Source organism: Mobula birostris, chromosome 11 (assembly GCF_030028105.1).
Source record: "Mobula birostris isolate sMobBir1 chromosome 11, sMobBir1.hap1, whole genome shotgun sequence".
In the NCBI taxonomy this organism is placed as follows: domain Eukaryota; kingdom Metazoa; phylum Chordata; class Chondrichthyes; order Myliobatiformes; family Myliobatidae; genus Mobula; species Mobula birostris.
This window is the reverse complement of record NC_092380.1, coordinates 115,832,740-115,852,325: the sequence shown is the minus strand read 5'-3', so window position 1 is coordinate 115,852,325 and position 19,586 is coordinate 115,832,740. Positions and strand designations below refer to the sequence as shown.

Below are 19,586 nucleotides of genomic sequence, written 5' to 3'. Positions count from 1 at the left end.
TGGTCTCCAAATTTGAGGAAGGACATTCTTGCTATTGAGGGAGTGCAGCGTAGGTTCACAAGGTTAACTCCCGGAATGTTCTATGTTCTATTTGTTAGATATGATTTACCATGCACAAAGCCATGCTGACCATCCTTAATCAGTCTCTGTATCCAAATACTTATCGTCGGTCCCTTAGAATACCTTCCAATAACTTTCACACAACTGATGTCAGACTCACGGCCTATTATTTCCTGGTTTATGTTTGGAGACCTTTTTAAACAGTGGAACAACACTGGTACCTGTGTAGGCTTTCACAAATAAAACAGAGTGAGCTTTTTATGTTTTAGAAAAAGCATAACACATTTTACTGAATTCCAAAACCTGAACACCAAAGCGCGCTAAAAAACTCTTCACATGATTACATCATCACACCAGCCAGCCTCTCTTAAAATGAACCCCCAACTCAATCAGCACACATCAAAGTTGCTGGTGAACGCAGCAGGCCAGGCAGCATCTGTAGGAAGAGGTGCAGTCGACGTTTCAGGCCGAGACCCTTCGTCAGGACATGTTGGTGGTTGTGAATTATGTACACTTCCACCGCTTATGTTATCCTCCACTTCTCCTATCACTAAGGATGATTTCAAAATCTCTGCTAGGGCCCCAGTAATTTCTGCACTTGTCTTCCACACAGGCCCAGAGCATTTATCCACCCTGATTCACCTCAGGACAGCAAACACCTCCTCCTCTGTAGCCTCTATCAGGTTCATGAAGTTGATGCCACTTTACTGCACCTGCAAACCAACCTTCTGCGATTCATGCACAAGCGCTCCCAAGTCCCTCTGCACAGCAGCACGCTGCAATCTCTCACCATTTAAATAATAATCTGCTCTTTCATTTTTCCTTCCAAAGTCGATGACCTAGCATTTACCAGCCTCATGCTCCATCACCCAGACCCTTGCCCACTCGCTTAACCTATCTATATCTCTCTGCAGACTCTCCATATCTTCTGCACAATTTGCTTTTCCACGCAATTTACATCTCCTCTGTACCTACTTCCAAACACATTAAAATTGTGCCCTCTTGTGTTAACCATTTCAGCCCTGGGAAAAAGCCTCTGACTATCCACATGATCAATGTCTCTCATCATCTTGTACACCCCTATCAGGTCACCCCTCATCCTTCATCGCTCCAAAGAGAAAAGGCCAAGTTCATTCAACCTATTCTCATAGGGCATGCTCCCCAATCCAGGCAACATCCTTGTAAATCTCCTCTGCACCCTTTCTATAGTTTCCACATCCTTCCTGTAGTGAGGTGACCAGATCTGAGCACAGTACTCCAAGTGGAGTCTGACCAGGGTACTGTATAGCTGCAACATTACCTCTCAGTTCTTAAACTCAATCCCATGGTTGATGAAGGCCAATGCACCGTACACCTTCTTAACCACAGAGTCAACATACGCAGCTGCTTTGAGTGTCCTATGGACTCGGACCCCAAGATCCCTCCGATCTTCCACACTACCAAGAGTCTTACCATTAATACTATATTCTACCATAATATTTGACCTACCAAAATGAACCACCTCACACTTAGACCATAAGACCATAAGACCATAAGACAAAGGAGCAGAAATCAGCCATTCGGCCCATCGAGTCTGCTCCACCATTTTATCATGAGCTGACCCATTCTCCCATTTAGTCCCACTCCCCTGCCTTCTCACCATAACCTTTGATGCCCTGGCTACTCAGATACCTATCAATCTCTGCCTTAAATACACCCAATGACTTGGTGCCCGTGGCAACAAATTCCATAGATTCACCGCCCTCTGACTAAAAAAATTTCTTCACATTTCTGTTCTGAATTGGCGCCCTTCAATCCTTAAGTCATGCCCTCTCGTACTAGACTCCCCCATCATGGGAAACAACTTTGCCACATCCACTCTGTCCATGCATTTCAACATTCAAAATGTTTCTATGAGGTCTCCCCTCATTCTTCTAAACTCCAAAAAATACAGTTCAAGAGTGGACAAACGTTCCTCATATGTTAACCCTCTCATTCCCGGAATCGTTCTAGTGAATCTTCTCTGTACCCTCTCCAACGTCAGCACATCCTTTCTTAAATAAGGAGACCAAAACTGTCCACAGTACTCCAAGTGAGGTCTCACCAGCGCCTTATAGAGCCTCAACATCACATCCCTGCTCCTATACTCTATTCCTCTAGAAATGAATGCCAATATTGCATTCGCCTTCTTCACTACCGACTCAACCTGGAGGTTAACCTTAAGGGTATCCCGTACGAGGACTCTCAAGTCCAGTTGCATCTCAGAACTTTGAATTCTTTCCCCATTTAGATAATAGTCTGCCGGATTATTTCTTCTGCCAAAGTGGATAACCATAGACTTTCCAACACTGTATTTCATTTGCCACTTCTTTGCCCATTCTTCCAATCTATCCAAGTCTCACTTCTCTGTGTTGAACTCCATCTGCCACTGCTCAGCCCAGTTTTGCATCCTATCGATGTCCCACTGTAACCTCTGACAGCCCTCCACACTATCCACAATACCTCCAACCTTTGTGTCATCAGCAAATTTACTAACCCATCCCTCCACTTCCTCATCCAGGTCATTTATAAAAATCACAAAGAGCAGGAGTCCCAGACCAGATCCCGGAGGCACACCACTGGTCACCGACCTCCATGCAGAATATGACCCATCTACTACCACTCTTTGTCTTCTGTGGGCAAGCCAGTTCTGGATCCACAAAGCAAAGTTCCCTTGAATCCCATGCCTCCTTACTTTCTCAATAAGTCTTGCATGGGGTAACTTGTCAAATGCCTTGCTGAAATCCATATACACTACATCTACTGCTCTTCCTTCATCAATGTGTTTAATCACATCCTCAAAAAATTCAATCAGGCTCATTAGGCATGACCTGCCTTTGACAAAGCCATGGTGACTATTCCTAATCATATTATGCTTCTCCAAATGTTCCTAAATCCTGCCTCTCAGGATCTTTTCCATCAACTTAACAACCACTGAAGTAAGACTCACTGGTCTATCATTCCCTGGGCTATTTCTACTCCCTTTCTTGAATAACTGAACAACATCTGCAACCCTCCAATCCTCTGGAACCTCTCCCATCCCCATTGATGATGCAAAGATCATTGCCAGAGGCTCAGTAATCTCCTCCCTCACCTCCAACAGTAGCCTGGGGTACATCTCATCCGGTCCTGATGACTTATCCAACTTGATGCTTTCCCAAAAGCTCCAGCACATCCTCTTTCTTAATGTCTATATGCTCAAGCTTTTCAGTCCAATGTAAGTCATCCCTACAATCACCAAGATCTTTTTCCGTAGTGAATACTGAAGCAAAGTATTCATTAAGTACCTCCACTATCTCCTCCGGTTCCATACACACCTTTCCACTGTCACATTTGATTGGTCCCATTCTGTGACGTCTTATCCTCTTGCTCTTCACATACTTGTAGAACGCCTTGGGGTTTTCTTTAATCCTGCCCGCCAAGGCCTTCTCATGGCCCCTCCTGGCTCTCGTAATTTCATTCTTAAGCTCTTTCCTGCTGGCCTTATAATTTTCTCGATCCCTATCATTACATAGTTTTTTCAACCTTTCGTCAGCTTTTCTTTTCTTCTTGACAAGATTTACAACAGCCTTTGCACACCACAGTTCCTGTACCTATTATCCTTTCCATCTCATTGGAATGTACCTATGCAGAACTCCACGCAAGTATCCCCTGAACAGTTGCCACATTTCTTCCGTACATTTCCCTGAGAACATTTGTTCCCAATTTATGCTTCCAAGTTCCTGCCTGATAGCCTCATTTTTCCCGTTACTCCAATTAAACAAAGAAACCTTCCTGAACACACCTAACAAACTCCACCCCATCTAAACCCCTAGCTCTGGGAAGATGCCAATCAATATTTGGGAAATTAAAATCTCTCACCACAACAACCCTGTTATTATTACACCTTTCCAAAATCTGTCTCCCCATCTGTTCCTCAATGTCCTTGTTACTACTGGGTGGTCTATAAAAAAAACACCCAGTACAGTTATTGACCCCTTCCTGTTCCCAACTTTTACCCACAGAGACTCAGTAGACAATGCCTCCATGACTTCCTCCTTTTCTGCAGCCGTGACACTATCTCTGATTAACAGTGCCACGCCCCCACCTCTTTTGCCTCCGTCCCTGTCCTTTCTAAAACATCTAAAGCCTGGCACTTTAAGTAACCATTCCTGCCCCTGAGCCAACCAAGTCTCTGTTACGGCCACAACATCATAGCTCCAAGTACTGATCCACGCTCTAAGCTCATCCGCTTTGTTCATGATTCTTCTTGCATTAAAATAGACACATCTCAAACCATCAGTCTGAGCACATCCCTTCTCTATCACCTGCCTATTCTCCCTCTCACACTGTCTCCAAGCTTTCCCTATTTGTGAGCCAACCTCCCTTTCATCTGTCACTCCAGTTTGGTTCCCACCCCCCAGCAATTCTGATTTAAACTCTCCCAACAGCCTTAGCAAACCTCCCTGCCAGGATATTTGTCTCCCTCAGATTCAAGTGCAACCCGTCCTTTTTGTACAGGTCACACCTGCCCCAGAAGCTGTCCCAATGATCCAGAAATCTGAATCCCTGCCCCCTGCCTCAATCCCTCAGCCACGCGTTCATCCTCCACCTCATTCTATTCCTATACTTACTGTCACGTGGCACAGGCTGTAATCCCAAGATTACTACCCTTGAGGTCCTGCTTCTCAACTTCCTTCCCAACTCCCCGTCGTCTGTTTTCAGGACCTCCTCCCTTTTCCTGCCTATGTCGTTGGTACCAATATGTACCACGACCTCTGGCTGTTCTCCTTCCCACTTCAGGATATCGTGGACGCGATCAGAAACATCCCGGACCCTGGCACCTGGGAGGCAAACTACCATCTGTGCTTCTTTCCTGCTTCCACAGAATCACCTGTCTGACCCCCTAACTATAGAGTCCCTTATCACTGCTGCCTTCCTCTTCCTTCCCCTACCCTTCTGAGCCACAGGGCCAGACCCTGTGCCAGAGGCACAGCCACTGTTCCTTCCCCCCAGGTAGCCTGTCCCCCCCAACAGTACTCAAACAGGAGTACTTATAGTCAAGGGGGACAGCCACTGGGGTACTCTCTAGTATCTGACTCCTGCTCTTCCCTCTCCCGACTGTTACTCACTGTATCTGTCTCCCCAGGCCCCAGCGTGACTACCTGCCTATAGCTCCTATCTTTCACCTCCTCACTCTCCCTGACCAGTCAAAGGTCATCGAGCTGCATCTCCAGTTCCCTAACGCGGTCCCTAAGGAGCTGCAGCTCGACGCACCTCACGCCGATGTGGCCGTCCAGGAGGCTGGGAGTCTCCTCGGCGTCCCACATCTAACACCCAATACAAAACACCAACCTCACACACATACTTCCAATTCCTCACAAGTAGCTTACCTCAACTCGACCTGTTATAGTCGAAGCCCTGTTGAACCAAAGCCCTCCTACTCTGTCACCCGCTCTATAAAACTGTCTTCTTTTAAATCCTTCCTGGAGGTCTAACTCGCTGATGTCCACGTGCTTGTAGTTGTGCCTCCATCCTGCTTTAATGATGGCTTCATTTTCCCAACTACTGATGTTGAACTAACTAGTCTATCGTTACCTGCCTTTTGCCTCATCTTTGTTTGAACAGTGGCATGACATTCGCTGTCTTCCAATCTGTTGGGACCTGCCCAGAGTCCAGAGAATTTTGGTAAACTATCAGCAAAGCCTCTCCTATAACTTCTGCCATTTCATTCAGTACAGTGAAACATAGAAAACCTACAGCACAATACAGGCCCTTCGGCCCACAATGCTGTGCTGAACATGTATTTACTTTAGAAATTACCTAGGGTTACCCATAGCCCTCTATTTTTCTAAGCTCAATGCATCTATCCAGGAGTCTCCTAAAAGACCCTATTGTATCCGCCTCCACCACCGTCGCCGGCAGTCGATTCCATGTACTCACTATTAAGTAAAAAAACTTACCTCTGACATCTCCTCTGTACCTACTTCCAAGCAGCTTAAAACTGTGCCCTGAGATGCATTCCATCAGGACCAGGGGACTCATCTATCTTCAGGCCCACCGGTTTGCTCAGCACTGCCTCTTTGGTGCTCAGCTCCCATCTCATCCGTATCATCTCTCTTTGGCATGTTAGACGTGTCCTCCAACGTGAAGACTGACACAAAATAGTCATTCAAAGCCTTGGCCATTTCCTCATTACCCAATATCAGTTCCCCCTTCTCGTCCTCCAAGGGACCTACGTTCACTTTAGCCACCCTTTTCCGCTTTATATAATTATAAAAACTTTTACTTTCCATTTTTACATTTTCTGCTAGTTTATTTTCATAATCTAGCTTCCCTTTCTTTATTGCTCGCTTAGTGGTTCTTTGTTACTTTTTAAAGTTTTTCCAATCTTCCAGTTTCCCACTACTCTTGGTGACTTTGTATGCTCGAGCTTTTAGTTTGATGCTTTCTTTTATATCCATAGTTACGCAAGGCTGGCTCTCCCCACCCTTAATGTCTTTGCTTTCAACTGGAATATACTTTTGTTGAGCATCGTGAAAAATCTCTTTGAAAGTATTCCACTGTTTCTCAACCTTCCTGCCATATAGCCTGTGTTCCCATTCTACACTAGCCAAATCCTCCCTCATCCCATTGTAGTCTCCATTGTTTAAGCACAATACACTGGTTTTAGATTGAACTATTGCATCCTCCATTTGTATGAGAAATTCAATCATACTGTGTTCACTCCCTTACATGTTATATCTTACGTCGTCTCTCACCATCGCCCCGATCTCATCTTTAAGAGCACTGCCCCACCTGAACGCCATTCCTTACATATTACCCGATATTCTTGGATATTTAAATCCCAATCCTCTCCACCCTGCAACCACGCTTCTGTAATGACCACTAAGTGGCCCTTTGTACTGGTTTGTGCCACAAGTTCACTGACCTTGTTTCTAATACTACGGGCATTCAGACAAAGTGCCCTTTCACTCATTGTGCTTTTAATATCTTGTAATCTTTCTCTCTTTCGCACTTGACTTTTCTTCACTCTACTCTTAATTCACTTTTTCATCTTGTTTTTTCTTTATCTTTATCCACACTATTTTTACTTTATCCATACTTCTCCAATCTGTTGAACCCACCCCCCTACTATTTAGTTTAAAGTCCTATCCACAACCTTAGTTATGTGATTCCCTAGGATCCAGGTCCCATCTCGATTCAGGTGGAGCCAGTCCCAATAGTACAGCTCCCTCCTTCCCAATACTGGTGCCAATTTCCCATTAATTCAAACCCACTTCTCCCACACCAATCCTTGAGCCACACATTTAACTCTCTAATCTTTTTGATCCTATGCCAATTTGCACATGGCTCAGGTAGTAATCCAGAGGTTACTATCTCCCCTTTTTGGTTCTGCTCTTTAATTTAGTCCTCAGCTGCTCAAATTCCCTCAGCAGAACCTCTTTCCTCATTCTACCTATGTCATTGGTACCCACATGGACGACAACTGGATCTTTCCCCTCCCACTGCAAATTGCTCTGCACGACAGATGTCCCAAACCCAGGCACCCGGACACTCTATCCTCACGACAGAGTACTCTGTCTATTCCCCCAACTATACTATCCCCAATCACTGCTACATTTCTCTTCTCTTAAGGGGGGGAAGGAGAAGATGGTGGCATGATGCAGTGCACACACCTCTCCGGTGAAATGATATCGTATTTGTAAGTAGGATGCCATGCACAATTCTGATTTGATGGAAACAGACGTGAGAAGCACAGAGGAACATCTGGAGAAACTCTTGAAATGCCCAGTTCGCTGCTGCTGCTACTGTGCGATAGAGAATCTCTGGAGGGAAGGCCCCAAAATCCCCAGCTTTGCCTGCTGCTGGCAGTCGGGGCTGGGGATGAAGCATTCGGCAGAGATGGTGCTCGGTACTCGGTGTCAGAGGCTCGAAGTTTTCGGACAACTCAGAGTCGGACTGTGGTTGGGCATGGCAGGGAGAGTTTTCTTCCTTCTCCTGTCTGTGTGAGATGTGGGACTTGCCTGCTCTTCATCAAGTTATGTATTGTTGCACTGTTGTAACTATATGTTATAATTACTGTATGTGGTTTTTGTTAGTTTTTTAGTCATGGTCTGTCCTGTGTTTCTGTAATATCACACTGGAGGAATACTGTATCATTTCTTAATACATGCATTACTAAATGACAATAAAAGAGGACTGCGTGTCCTCATAATCTAATCTAATCTTCCCCCCACCCCCCAAATGGCTCCCTGAAGCACGGAGCCAGAGCGAGGTTGCCCATCCTTCCTACAGCCCGAGACAGGGCAGGTGACAGCAGTGTGCAGGGGAACACTTTGCAGTTAGTGACCACAATGCCATTAGCTTCAAAGCAAATATGCAAAAAGATAAGTGTGGTCTTTCTCCAATTTAGAATCTCAACATGCAGACCACACCTATCACCTTGCATTTTTACTTTGAAACTAATGGCATTGTGGTCACTAAATGCAAAATGTTCCCCGACACAAAATTCTGATATCTGCCCTGTCTCATTCCCACACAGCAGATCCAGCATTGCATGCTCTCTCAGTAGGACTTCCACATACTGATGAAGGAAACTTTCCTGAACACTTTTGACAAACTCTATTCCATCTAGTCCTTTTACATGAAACTCCTTTTCTTCCAAGCTGTCTCAGGAAATGACTCGTTAGCCCTTGCTGGCAGTCTCCCAACTCAACGCCGAGAAACACACCTTTCACCAGCCTCGTATGTTTAGGGTGTACGTACCAGTCCCACCAAACCCGTGAGAATGGCATATCCCGGTTTGTGTGACTGCTGTGTGATTTGCTGCCCTGTTACAGCTAGTCGCAGGAAATAACAGACTGCACGCCACACATAATTAAAGGAAATATATTTATGAATATTAACAACCAAATAGAGAAAAGAAAAAAAACAAGAAGGACATTATAATTAAATGGTCAAATCTGCAGGGGTTGGACCTTAAATCTTCCAAAAGTCATATTCACTGGTCCCCAGCGGACTCCCGCACCTTGGCTCCATTGAATCACGGTCCCCTCCGGATCGAACCCTACCACCGGTTCTCTCATCTCTTGCCGAACAAAGATCAAAAATCCCACCGGTGTTTGGCAAAAAAAACCCCGCTCCCCCAGCCTTCTCTCCTGATGGGATGGCCCACATTCTAAAGCGGCCCTCATCTCTAACAATAATCTAAACACTGTTAGCAGTGAACCCTTTACCAGGGCATTACATACAGTACGAGATTCCCAGCCAGTACGTGAAAAGTTAAAAATCACCTACCATAACAACCTTATGTTTCTTGCAACAGTCTGCGAACTCTCTACAAATTTGTTGTTCTAAACCCCTAGGACTGTTGGGTGGTCTGTAATGTAGCCCATTAACGTGGTCATATCATTCTTCTTTCTCAGGTCCACCCAAAATGCCTCACTAGTCGTGTTCTCCAGTCTGTCCTGATGGAGCACTGCCGTGACATTTTCCCTGACTAGTAACACTACCCCTTCTCCTTTAATCCCTCCTGCTCTGTCACGTCTAAAACTATGGATCCTATGGAATATTGAGCTGCCAGTCCGGCCCCTCCTGCAACCAAGTCTTACTAATAGCTACAATGTCATAATTCCAGATGTCAATCCATGCCCCCAGCTCATCCGCCCTTCCTAAAATACTCCTCAAATTGAAATACGCACAGCTCAGGACACTGGTCGCACCATACTTCACTGTTTGATTCCTGCCTTTGTCTGCAGCCCTACGAAATCTGTCTTCTCAACCTCCCCACTATCCGTTCTGGCACTCTGGTTCCCATCCCCCTGCAACTCTAGTTTAAACCCCACCATGCACCATTACAAAACCTCCCCACTATCCGTTCTGGCACTCTGGTTCCCATCCCCCTGCAACTCTAGTTTAAACCCCACCATGCACCATTACAAAACCTGCCCACTATCCGTTCTGGCACTCTGGTTCCCATCCCCCTGCAACTCTAGTTTAAACCCCACCATGCACCATTACAAAACCTCCCCACTATCCGTTCTGGCACTCTGGTTCCCATCCCCCTGCAACTCTAGTTTAAACCCCACCATGCACCATTACAAAACCTCCCCACTATCCGTTCTGGCACTCTGGTTCCCATCCCCCTGCAACTCTAGTTTAAACCCCACCATGCACCATTACAAAACCTCCCCACTATCCGTTCTGGCACTCTGGTTCCCATCCCCCTGCAACTCTAGTTTAAACCCCACCATGCACCATTACAAAACCTCCCCACTATCCGTTCTGGCACTCTGGTTCCCATCCCCCTGCAACTCTAGTTTAAACCCCACCATGCACCATTACAAAACCTGCCCACTATCCGTTCTGGCACTCTGGTTCCCATCCCCCTGCAACTCTAGTTTAAACCCCACCATGCACCATTACAAAACCTCCCCACTATCCGTTCTGGCACTCTGGTTCCCATCCCCCTGCAACTCTAGTTTAAACCCCACCATGCACCATTACAAAACCTCCCCACTATCCGTTCTGGCACTCTGGTTCCCATCCCCCTGCAACTCTAGTTTAAACCCCACCATGCACCATTACAAAACCTCCCCACTATCCGTTCTGGCACTCTGGTTCCCATCCCCCTGCAACTCTAGTTTAAACCCCACCATGCACCATTACAAAACCTCCCCACTATCCGTTCTGGCACTCTGGTTCCCATCCCCCTGCAACTCTAGTTTAAACCCCACCATGCACCATTACAAAACCTGCCCACTATCCGTTCTGGCACTCTGGTTCCCATCCCCCTGCAACTCTAGTTTAAACCCCACCATGCACCATTACAAAACCTCCCCACTATCCGTTCTGGCACTCTGGTTCCCATCCCCCTGCAACTCTAGTTTAAACCCCACCATGCACCATTACAAAACCTGCCCACTATCCGTTCTGGCACTCTGGTTCCCATCCCCCTGCAACTCTAGTTTAAACCCCACCATGCACCATTACAAAACCTCCCCACTATCCGTTCTGGCACTCTGGTTCCCATCCCCCTGCAACTCTAGTTTAAACCCCACCATGCACCATTACAAAACCTCCCCACTATCCGTTCTGGCACTCTGGTTCCCATCCCCCTGCAACTCTAGTTTAAACCCCACCATGCACCATTACAAAACCTCCCCACTATCCGTTCTGGCACTCTGGTTCCCATCCCCCTGCAACTCTAGTTTAAACCCCACCATGCACCATTACAAAACCTCCCCACTATCCGTTCTGGCACTCTGGTTCCCATCCCCCTGCAACTCTAGTTTAAACCCCACCATGCACCATTACAAAACCTTCCCACTAGGCTATCAGTCCTCTCCCAGTTCAGGGGTAAACCATCCCTTCTGTACAGGTCCCACCTTCCCTGCAAGAGAGCCCAATGATCCAAAAATCTTATGCCCTCCCTCCTACACCAACTCCCCAGAGTCCTATTAAACTGTATAATCTTCCTAGTTCTGGCCTCACCAGCACATGGCATGTGCAGCAATCCTGAGATCACAACCCTGGAGGTCCTGCCCTTCAATTTAGCACCTAGCTCCTAAGCAGAACCTCGTCACTCTTCCTACCCATGTCTTTGGTACCTACATGGACCACAGCCTCGGCTGTTCACCCTCCCATTTGAAAATTATGAGGACTCGGTCCGAGATGTCCCGGGCCCTGACACCCAGGAGACAACATACCATCTGGGAATCCTGTTCTCGCCCACAGAACCTCTTGTCCGCTCGTCTAACAAACCCCTTATCACCATAGTGTGCCCTTCTCCCCCCTTCCCCTCTGACTCACAGAGGCAGGCTCAGAGCCTTAGACCAGATGGTTGAATTAGAGAGACGCTGGCAACTTTGCTTCCTGGATTTTAATAAATGTTTTGAGTAACAAAAGTGGCGGAATGGGAACGGAGATGTCCACTTCCATCTCTGCAGGTGTCAGTAGACAGCCAACTCTCACCAGGCTCCAGCTCTTGCCCAGAGCAGCCACGGGAGAGACAGACGTGAGACGGAGCTGTTCTCAGCCCCCATCCCCTCTCCCGCAAAATGTCTGCACCGCCGTCACCAAGGACACACAGCTGGGCAAGCTCAGGTCAAAGCCAGGATGGAGACTGCCCTTTTTACCATCGGAATGCACTGCACAGCTAGCCAGAGAACAGTACTGCTGCAGTGCGAGGGGGACTGTGCGCAGGCCGACTGCCTGAGAGTTGCAAGGGTCCCTAGGGAGCTGTGGGGCAGATCCAGAGGTTCTGCAGGACGCAGAGCTCCCTCACACACCTGCCCGCCTGCCCAGGGGACTGGGGAGGGGCAGGAGCTGACCCTCCAGAACATAGATCAGGCAGAGCAACCTCACATCTCGGCCTGCCCGCCTGCCCAAGAATGAAAGAAGTCTGGCGGAGAGCAGTGGCCAGCACTGAACCAGTAACAAAATGGTGGCCCCAGGCTCAGGTTCCAAACCTGATTACAGGTCCACCTCCATATCTTCAATCTCCTGGAGAAGGGCGTACAGGCTGTCCCCTGATGCTGTGTTGGAGATCTGCAGGCTGACATTCTCGCTGTTCAGCGACGATGCGCCACCTTGGTGGGCAATCTCAGTGAGGAACTCACAAGCTTTGGGGATCACCTGTCAGTTCAACAACAGCCGAAAGGGAAGATCAGACACCGTTATCCTCCCACACTCAACACCCCCAACCCTGTCACCCCAACTCCACACATCCCTGTGGGCACTCAATTCCTACTGGATCCTGAATTACCCCTATGAACTGTGCTTTTAAAAGCAAGAGAGAGAGTTGTGGAACACAGACACCTTATTAAAAAGAGAGAGAATGAAAGAGAGAGAGGTGAAGACTGCTCACAGTTTGTTTATACTTTCTACAAGGACGTTGCCTGCTTGTAAGTTTTTACAGAGAGAGAAGGGAGGAGCTACTTGAGAGACAGTTGGTATTCAGCATGATGAGATAAATAGAAGGTCAGATGATAGACCTACAGACACATGGTTTTGGACACTGAATGAGCTTTGTTGTGCCCCCAGGAAAAGGTGGGTTTTGGAGGATCGATCAGGCGGATCAATCAGTGGCTCTTGCAGTGTGAACAGGGCGTGACCGGTGGGGAGTTATTCGCCTGGGTTGATAATTCCACCACAGAAGAATGGTCCTCTTTGTTGTGGTCACAGTCGGTGACTTCTAAAGGACTTCGGAGGACTACAGGAAGATCGATGGCATCAGCTCACCTGAAGACTCAAATCTCTCCCTCTCCCTCTCCATCACTACTCAACTCAATACCACGAACTGAACTGAACTTTACTCATCATCATAAGACTATCTATTTACCCCTAGACTTGAAGAAGCTTGGTTTTCATATATATATATATGAAATCATTGCTAACCTGTTTGATATATCTGCATCTATATTACTGTATGGCATAGTTACTAATAAATACCATTAGTTAACAGCAATACCGGACTCCAAAGTGTTTTCCATTTCTGCTGGATCTTTAACCCGTCACGGGGTACATGACAGTACCTTTCCTATACCAACACCACACCCCCAATCACCCCAACTCCACACATCCCTGTGGGCAGTCAATTCCAACTGGGTAACTTTGCTATACCAACATGTCTCCTCTACTGTGGCGAGTACAGACACTGGTTTGAGGAGCAACTCCCCACATTCCATCTGGGCAGTCTCCTGGTAAATCTCATCTGCACCCTCTTGAAAATTTCCAAATCCTATGCCTCTTGTCATCTTGCACACCTCTATCAGGTGACCTCTCACCTTTCTTTATACGACAAGAAACCTGACCGACTTTGGTGAGCACCATGTACTGATTCAGTCACGCTCCTGTGGGAAGGACGTCACAAGGGGACATGGAGGGAAGGATGGGTGGCATATCAGAGGTAATGGGGCTGAGAGGGATAATAAATCAGCCATTCAGCAGACATGATCGGCCAAATGGCCCAATTCTGTTCCCATATTTTATAGTCTTATGGCAAATATTTTTATACTCAGATTGGTCAGTGCCAAAGGCAGATACATTAGGGACATTTAAGAGACTCTTGGGCATGGCACGTGGATGATAGAAAAATGGAAGGTAGTGTAGGAGAGAAGGATTAGATCGATCTCAGGATAGATTAAAAGGATGGCACAGCATTTTGGGTCGAAGAACCTGCAGTGTTCTCGGTTCCAGAGGATGGTGTGTACATGGAATGAGCTGCCAGAGGAAATGGTTGTAAGAGGAACGTTTGACGGTTCTGTGCCTGTACCTGTTGGAGTTCAGAAGATCGAGGAGGGAAACCTCGCTGAAACCTATTGAACGTTGAGGGGCCGAGATTGAGTGAATGCTTCCTCGAGTGGGGGAGTCTAGGAGCAGAGGGCACAGCCTCAGAATAAGGTACATCCATTTCTTCATCTTGAGGGTGGAGAATCTGTGGAATTCATTGTCACAGATGGCTGTGGAGACCAAGTCAATGGGTCCATTTAAAAGTGGAGGCTGATAGGTTCTTGATTATGCAGGACTTCAAAGGTTATGGGGAGAATGGGATTGAAAGGGATAATAAATCAGCCACGATGGAATGGAGGAACAGACTCAATGAGCTTATTCTGCTCCTATCCACTCTATCAAGGCCTTTCAATATTCGATGGAGTCTCAGTGAAACCTCCCTCATTTCTCTCTACTCCAGCAGGTATAGGCCTAGAGTCACATTAACTCTTTCATTCCTGGAATCATTCTTGCGAACCCCCTCTGGTCCGTCTCCAATGGCAGCACATCTTTTCTTAGATAAGGAGGCTAAAGCTGCTCTCAATACTCTGACTCATGCCTTTAAAGCTCCTTACTATGCTTACGTGCCACAAGACTCCTTCCATCCCAAATCCATCACTCTCCAGCTGCTCTGTGGGATCTTGCTGTGTAAATTTTATAATGGTGATTTGTGCAGAGAATCGCCGATGGATGGATAGGTAAAAATCATCCTTACCTTGACCAGAATGAGTTTCTTGCTCTGCTCGCTCCCCACAAAGTGCTGGCCAAAGCACAGGAAGATAGAACACGGCGGGGCCCTGTCTCGATGCTCCGTAAACTGAACTATGCCTGCAACGAGAAGCAACCGCACTCAGTACCCGAGGTCCCAATACGCCCAACATCCTGACATCACAACCTCACTCAGTTCCCGAGCTCTACACCATACGCCCGACATCCGTACATCACAACCTCATCCAGTACCCGAGGTCTACCCTGACGCCCAACATCCTGACATCACAACCTTGCTCAGTACCCGAGCTCTACCCCATACGCCAACATCCTGATATCACAACCTCGCTCAGTACCCGAGGTCCCCATACGCCCAACATCCTGACATCACAACCTCGCTCAGTACCCGTGCTCTACCCCATACACCAACATCCTGACATCACGACAGACCACAAAACAGAGGAGCAGTTAGGCCACTCAGCCCATTAAGTCCTCTCCACCATTCAATCATGGCTTATTTTTAAAGATTAAAGATTAAATCTAGCAGATTCCAGTTAGCTAAGGCAGCTGTTTATTTGGGAGAACACTTTGTCTTTGTTGCAGAGTTTGCAGACGATATGAAGACAGATGGAGAGGAGGTAGTTTTGAGGAAGTAAAGAGGCTACAAGTGGACTTAGATTAGGAAAATAGGCAAAGAAGTGGCAGATGGAATACAATGTCGGGAAATGTATAATCATGCACTTTGGTAGAAGAAATGAAAGGGTTGACTATTTTCTAAATGGACAGAAAACACAAAGAACTGAGGTGCAAAGGGACTTGGGAGACCTTGTGCAGGATTCCCTAAAGGTTAATTTGCAGGTCGAGTCTGTGGAGAGGAAGCCAAATGCAATGTTATCATTCATTTCAAGAGGACTAGAATATAAAAGCAAGGATGTAATGTTGAGACTTTATAAAGCACTGGTGAGGCCTCACTTGGATATTGTGAGCAATTTTGAGCCTCTTATCTTAGAAAAGATGGGCTGAAACTGATTAGGTTTCAAAGAAGGTTCATGAAAATGATTTCAGGATTGAATGGCTTGTTGTATGAAGAGCATTTGATGACTCTGGGCCTGTATTCACTAGAATTCAGAAGAATGAAAGGTGACCTCATTGAAACCTATCGAATGGTGAAAGGCCTGGATAGAGTGGATGTGGAGAGGATGTTCCCTATGGTGGGAGAGTCTAACACCAGACGACACAGCCTCAGAACACAGGGGTATAATTTTGGAACAGAGATGAGGAGGAACATCTTTAGCCAGAGAGTGGTGAATCTGTGAAATTCTTTGCCACAGGCAACAGTGGAGGCCAAGTCTTCATGTACATTGAAGGCAAAGGTTGATTGATTCTTTATTGGTCGGGACATGGAAGGGTACAGAGTAAAAGCAGGAGATCTGGGCTGAGAGGAAAATTGGATTAAACATGATGAAATGGTGGAGCAGACTCAATGGGCCAAATGGCCTAATTTTGCTCTTATATCTTATGGTCTTAAACTTCTCACATTTCCTCCTTAACCCATGAGCTCTGGTTGTAGTCCCACCCTACCTCTGTTGAAAAAAAACTGCTTGTATTTATCCTATCTAACCCCTCATAATTCTGTACATCTCCACTGAATTTCCTCTCAATCTTCTTCATTCTAAGATATAAAGTCCTAACCTAGTCAATCTTTCCTTATAACTCAGCTCCTCCAGACCCAGCAACATCCTTGTGAATTTTCTGTGTGGGCTTTGGTAGGTGACCAAAGCCGCGCACAATACTTCAAATTAGGCCTCACGGACTGGCTGGTGGCGCAACGGCATTGGTGCCGGACCCGGGAGCGGAGGTTCCCGGGTTCGAAACTAGTCGGGTCCGCTCGAGAGTACGCTTTCCATTCGTGCCGGGTTGAGTGTCGAGATCGCAACTCGACCTCGTAAAACAAAGGGAAAATTAGGCCTCACAAACATCTTATACAACTTCAATATGACATCCCGACTCTTGTACTCGATACTTTGATTTATGAAGGCCAATGTGACAGAAACTTTCTTTATGACCCTGTCTGTCTGGAATGTCGCTTTCAATGAATTATAAACCGGTACTTCCAGATTCCGTTCCTCTACAGCACCCCTCAGTGCCCTAGCATTCACTGTGTAAGACCTGCCCTGACTGATCCTACCAAAATGCAATACCTCGCACTTGTCTACATTAAATTCCATCTGCCATTTTTCAGCACATTTTCCCAGCTGGTCCAGATCCTGCTGCAGGCCATTACAGCCTTCCTCGATCTTGGAGTCATCTGCAAATTTGCTGATCTAGTTACATAGAAACATACAAAACCTACAGCACAATACAGGCCCTTCGGCCCACAAAGTTGAGCTGAACATGTCCTTACCTTAGAAATTACTAGGCTTACCCATAGCCCTCTATTTTTCTAAGTTCCATGTACCTATATAAAAGTCTCTTAAAAGACCCTATCGTATCCACCTCCCCCACCGTCGCCAGCAGCCCATTCCATGCACTCACCACTCTCTGCATAAAAACTTACCCGACATCTCCTCTGTACCTTCTTCCAAGCACCTCAAAACTATGCCCTAACTCCCAGCACCTTAAACCTGTGTCTTCTTGTAGTAACCATTTCAGCCCTGGGGAAAAGCCTCTGACCATCCACACGATCAATGCCTCTCATCATCTTATACACCTCTATCAGGTCACCTCTCATCCTCCGTCACTCCAAGGAGAAAAGGCCAAGTTCACTCAAACTGTTTTCATAAGGCATGCACCCCAATCCAGACAACATCCTTGTAAATCTCCTCTGCACCCTTTCTATAGTTTCCACATCCTTCCCATAGTGAGGTGACCAGAACTGAGCACAGTACTCCAAGTGGGGTCTGACCAGGGTCCTATATAGCTGTAACATTATCTCTCGGCTCCTAAACTCAATCCCACGATTGATGAAGGCCAGCACACCGTACGCCTTCTTAACCACAGAGTCAACCTGCACAACTGCTTTGAGTGTCCTATGGATTCGGACCCCAAGATCCCTCTGATCCTCCACACTGCCAAGAGTCTTATCATTAATGCTATATTCTGCCATCATATTTGACTCTCCAAAATGAACCACCTCACAATTATCTGGGTTGAACTCCATCTGCCACTTATCGATGCCCCACTGTAACCTCTGACAGCCTTCCACACTATCCACAACACCCCCAACCTTTGTGTCATCAGCAAATTTACTAACCCATCCCTCCACTTCCTCATCCAGGTCATTTATAAATATCATGAAAAGGGGTCCCAGTACAGATATGATAAATGAAATGGAAAGACTAAAGATTAACATCATGGGAATTAGTGAAGTTCGTTGGACAGGTGCTGGAACATGTCAGATTAGAAATCAAACATCGATTTATTCTTGTGGAACATCCCATACTAATGGAATAGGAATTCTTATGGATGAAAACATGGCAAAAAGTGTTTTAGGACATTGGGCAATATCAGAAAGAGTGTTCCTTGTTAGATTCAGAGGACAATCATTTGATTTAACAATTATACAGGTATATGCACCAACAACAGATGGAACAAATGAGGATATAGATAAATTCTATGAAGAGCTTGAACAAGCAAAGAATGGATGCAAATCTCAAGATATTGTTATTGTCATGGGAGATCTAAATGCTAAAGTAGGACAAGGTGCTGATGGAAATACCATAGGAAAATTTGGACTAGGGGAAAGAAATGAAAGAGGTGAGAAATGGGTCGAATGGTGCAAGATGAATAATCAGGTCATTATGAATACCTACTTTAAAAACCATCCAAGACACTTGTGGACCTGGAGAAGTCCAGGTGATAACACCAGAAATCAAACTGACTTTATTACTATAAACCAAAGATTTAGAAACTCAGCGACTCAATGCAAAACATATCCAGGTGCAGACTGTAATAGTGACCATAACCCAATAATATGTCGTGTAAAAGTAAAACTTAAATAATTAAAGAAGCAAAAACCTCAACAATCCCTTGACTACTCGCAATTAATTAAAGAAGAAAACTTAAGATAAAAATTTAAGAAAAAGTAAGGAATAGATTTCAAAGTCTAGAAATAGAATCTGTTGAAGATGATAGCAATCATGTAGAAATGAAGTTTAACTCTCTGAAAGTTGCCTTGGTAGAATCAGCAAACTCAGTGATTCTTAAAAAAGAAAAAAGCACAAAGAATAAATGGACAACAGATGAAATCAAAAATCTAATGGAAGAAAGGAGATGAAAGAAAGCAAATCCTATAGAATATAAGTCCTTAGATAAAAAAGTTAAAAGCTTTTGTCAAAAAGCCAAAGAAGAATGGTTAAACCAGGAATGTGAGCAAATGGAAAGAATCCCTATTACTGATCCAAAAAGGTTACATCAACAAATCAAGAATATCACTGGTAAAAAGCTCCTCTGTTCTGCAGGTGGATGTTTGAAAGCAAAGGACAGTACCATTATCATGGAAAAAGATGAGATTATGATCAGATGGACTGAGTATATTCAGGAATTGT

The 19,586-nt window shown here is 45.9% G+C and overlaps 1 protein-coding gene across 1 annotated transcript in view; it reads right to left on the bottom strand.

The window, feature by feature from the left end:
- Positions 1-8,938: 8,938 nt before the first annotated feature.
- The window catches only part of irf7 (interferon regulatory factor 7), a 118,176-nt gene continuing 107,528 nt past the window's right edge, over positions 8,939-19,586 (bottom strand). Inside the window, exons 8-9 of the mRNA XM_072271389.1 lie at positions 15,047-15,159; positions 8,939-12,696 (exon numbers count right to left, since the gene is read on the bottom strand). Of these exons, the coding sequence (XP_072127490.1) occupies positions 12,535-12,696; positions 15,047-15,159 (275 nt within the window). The 3' untranslated portion in view covers positions 8,939-12,534. The remainder of the gene's footprint in view (positions 12,697-15,046; positions 15,160-19,586) is intronic.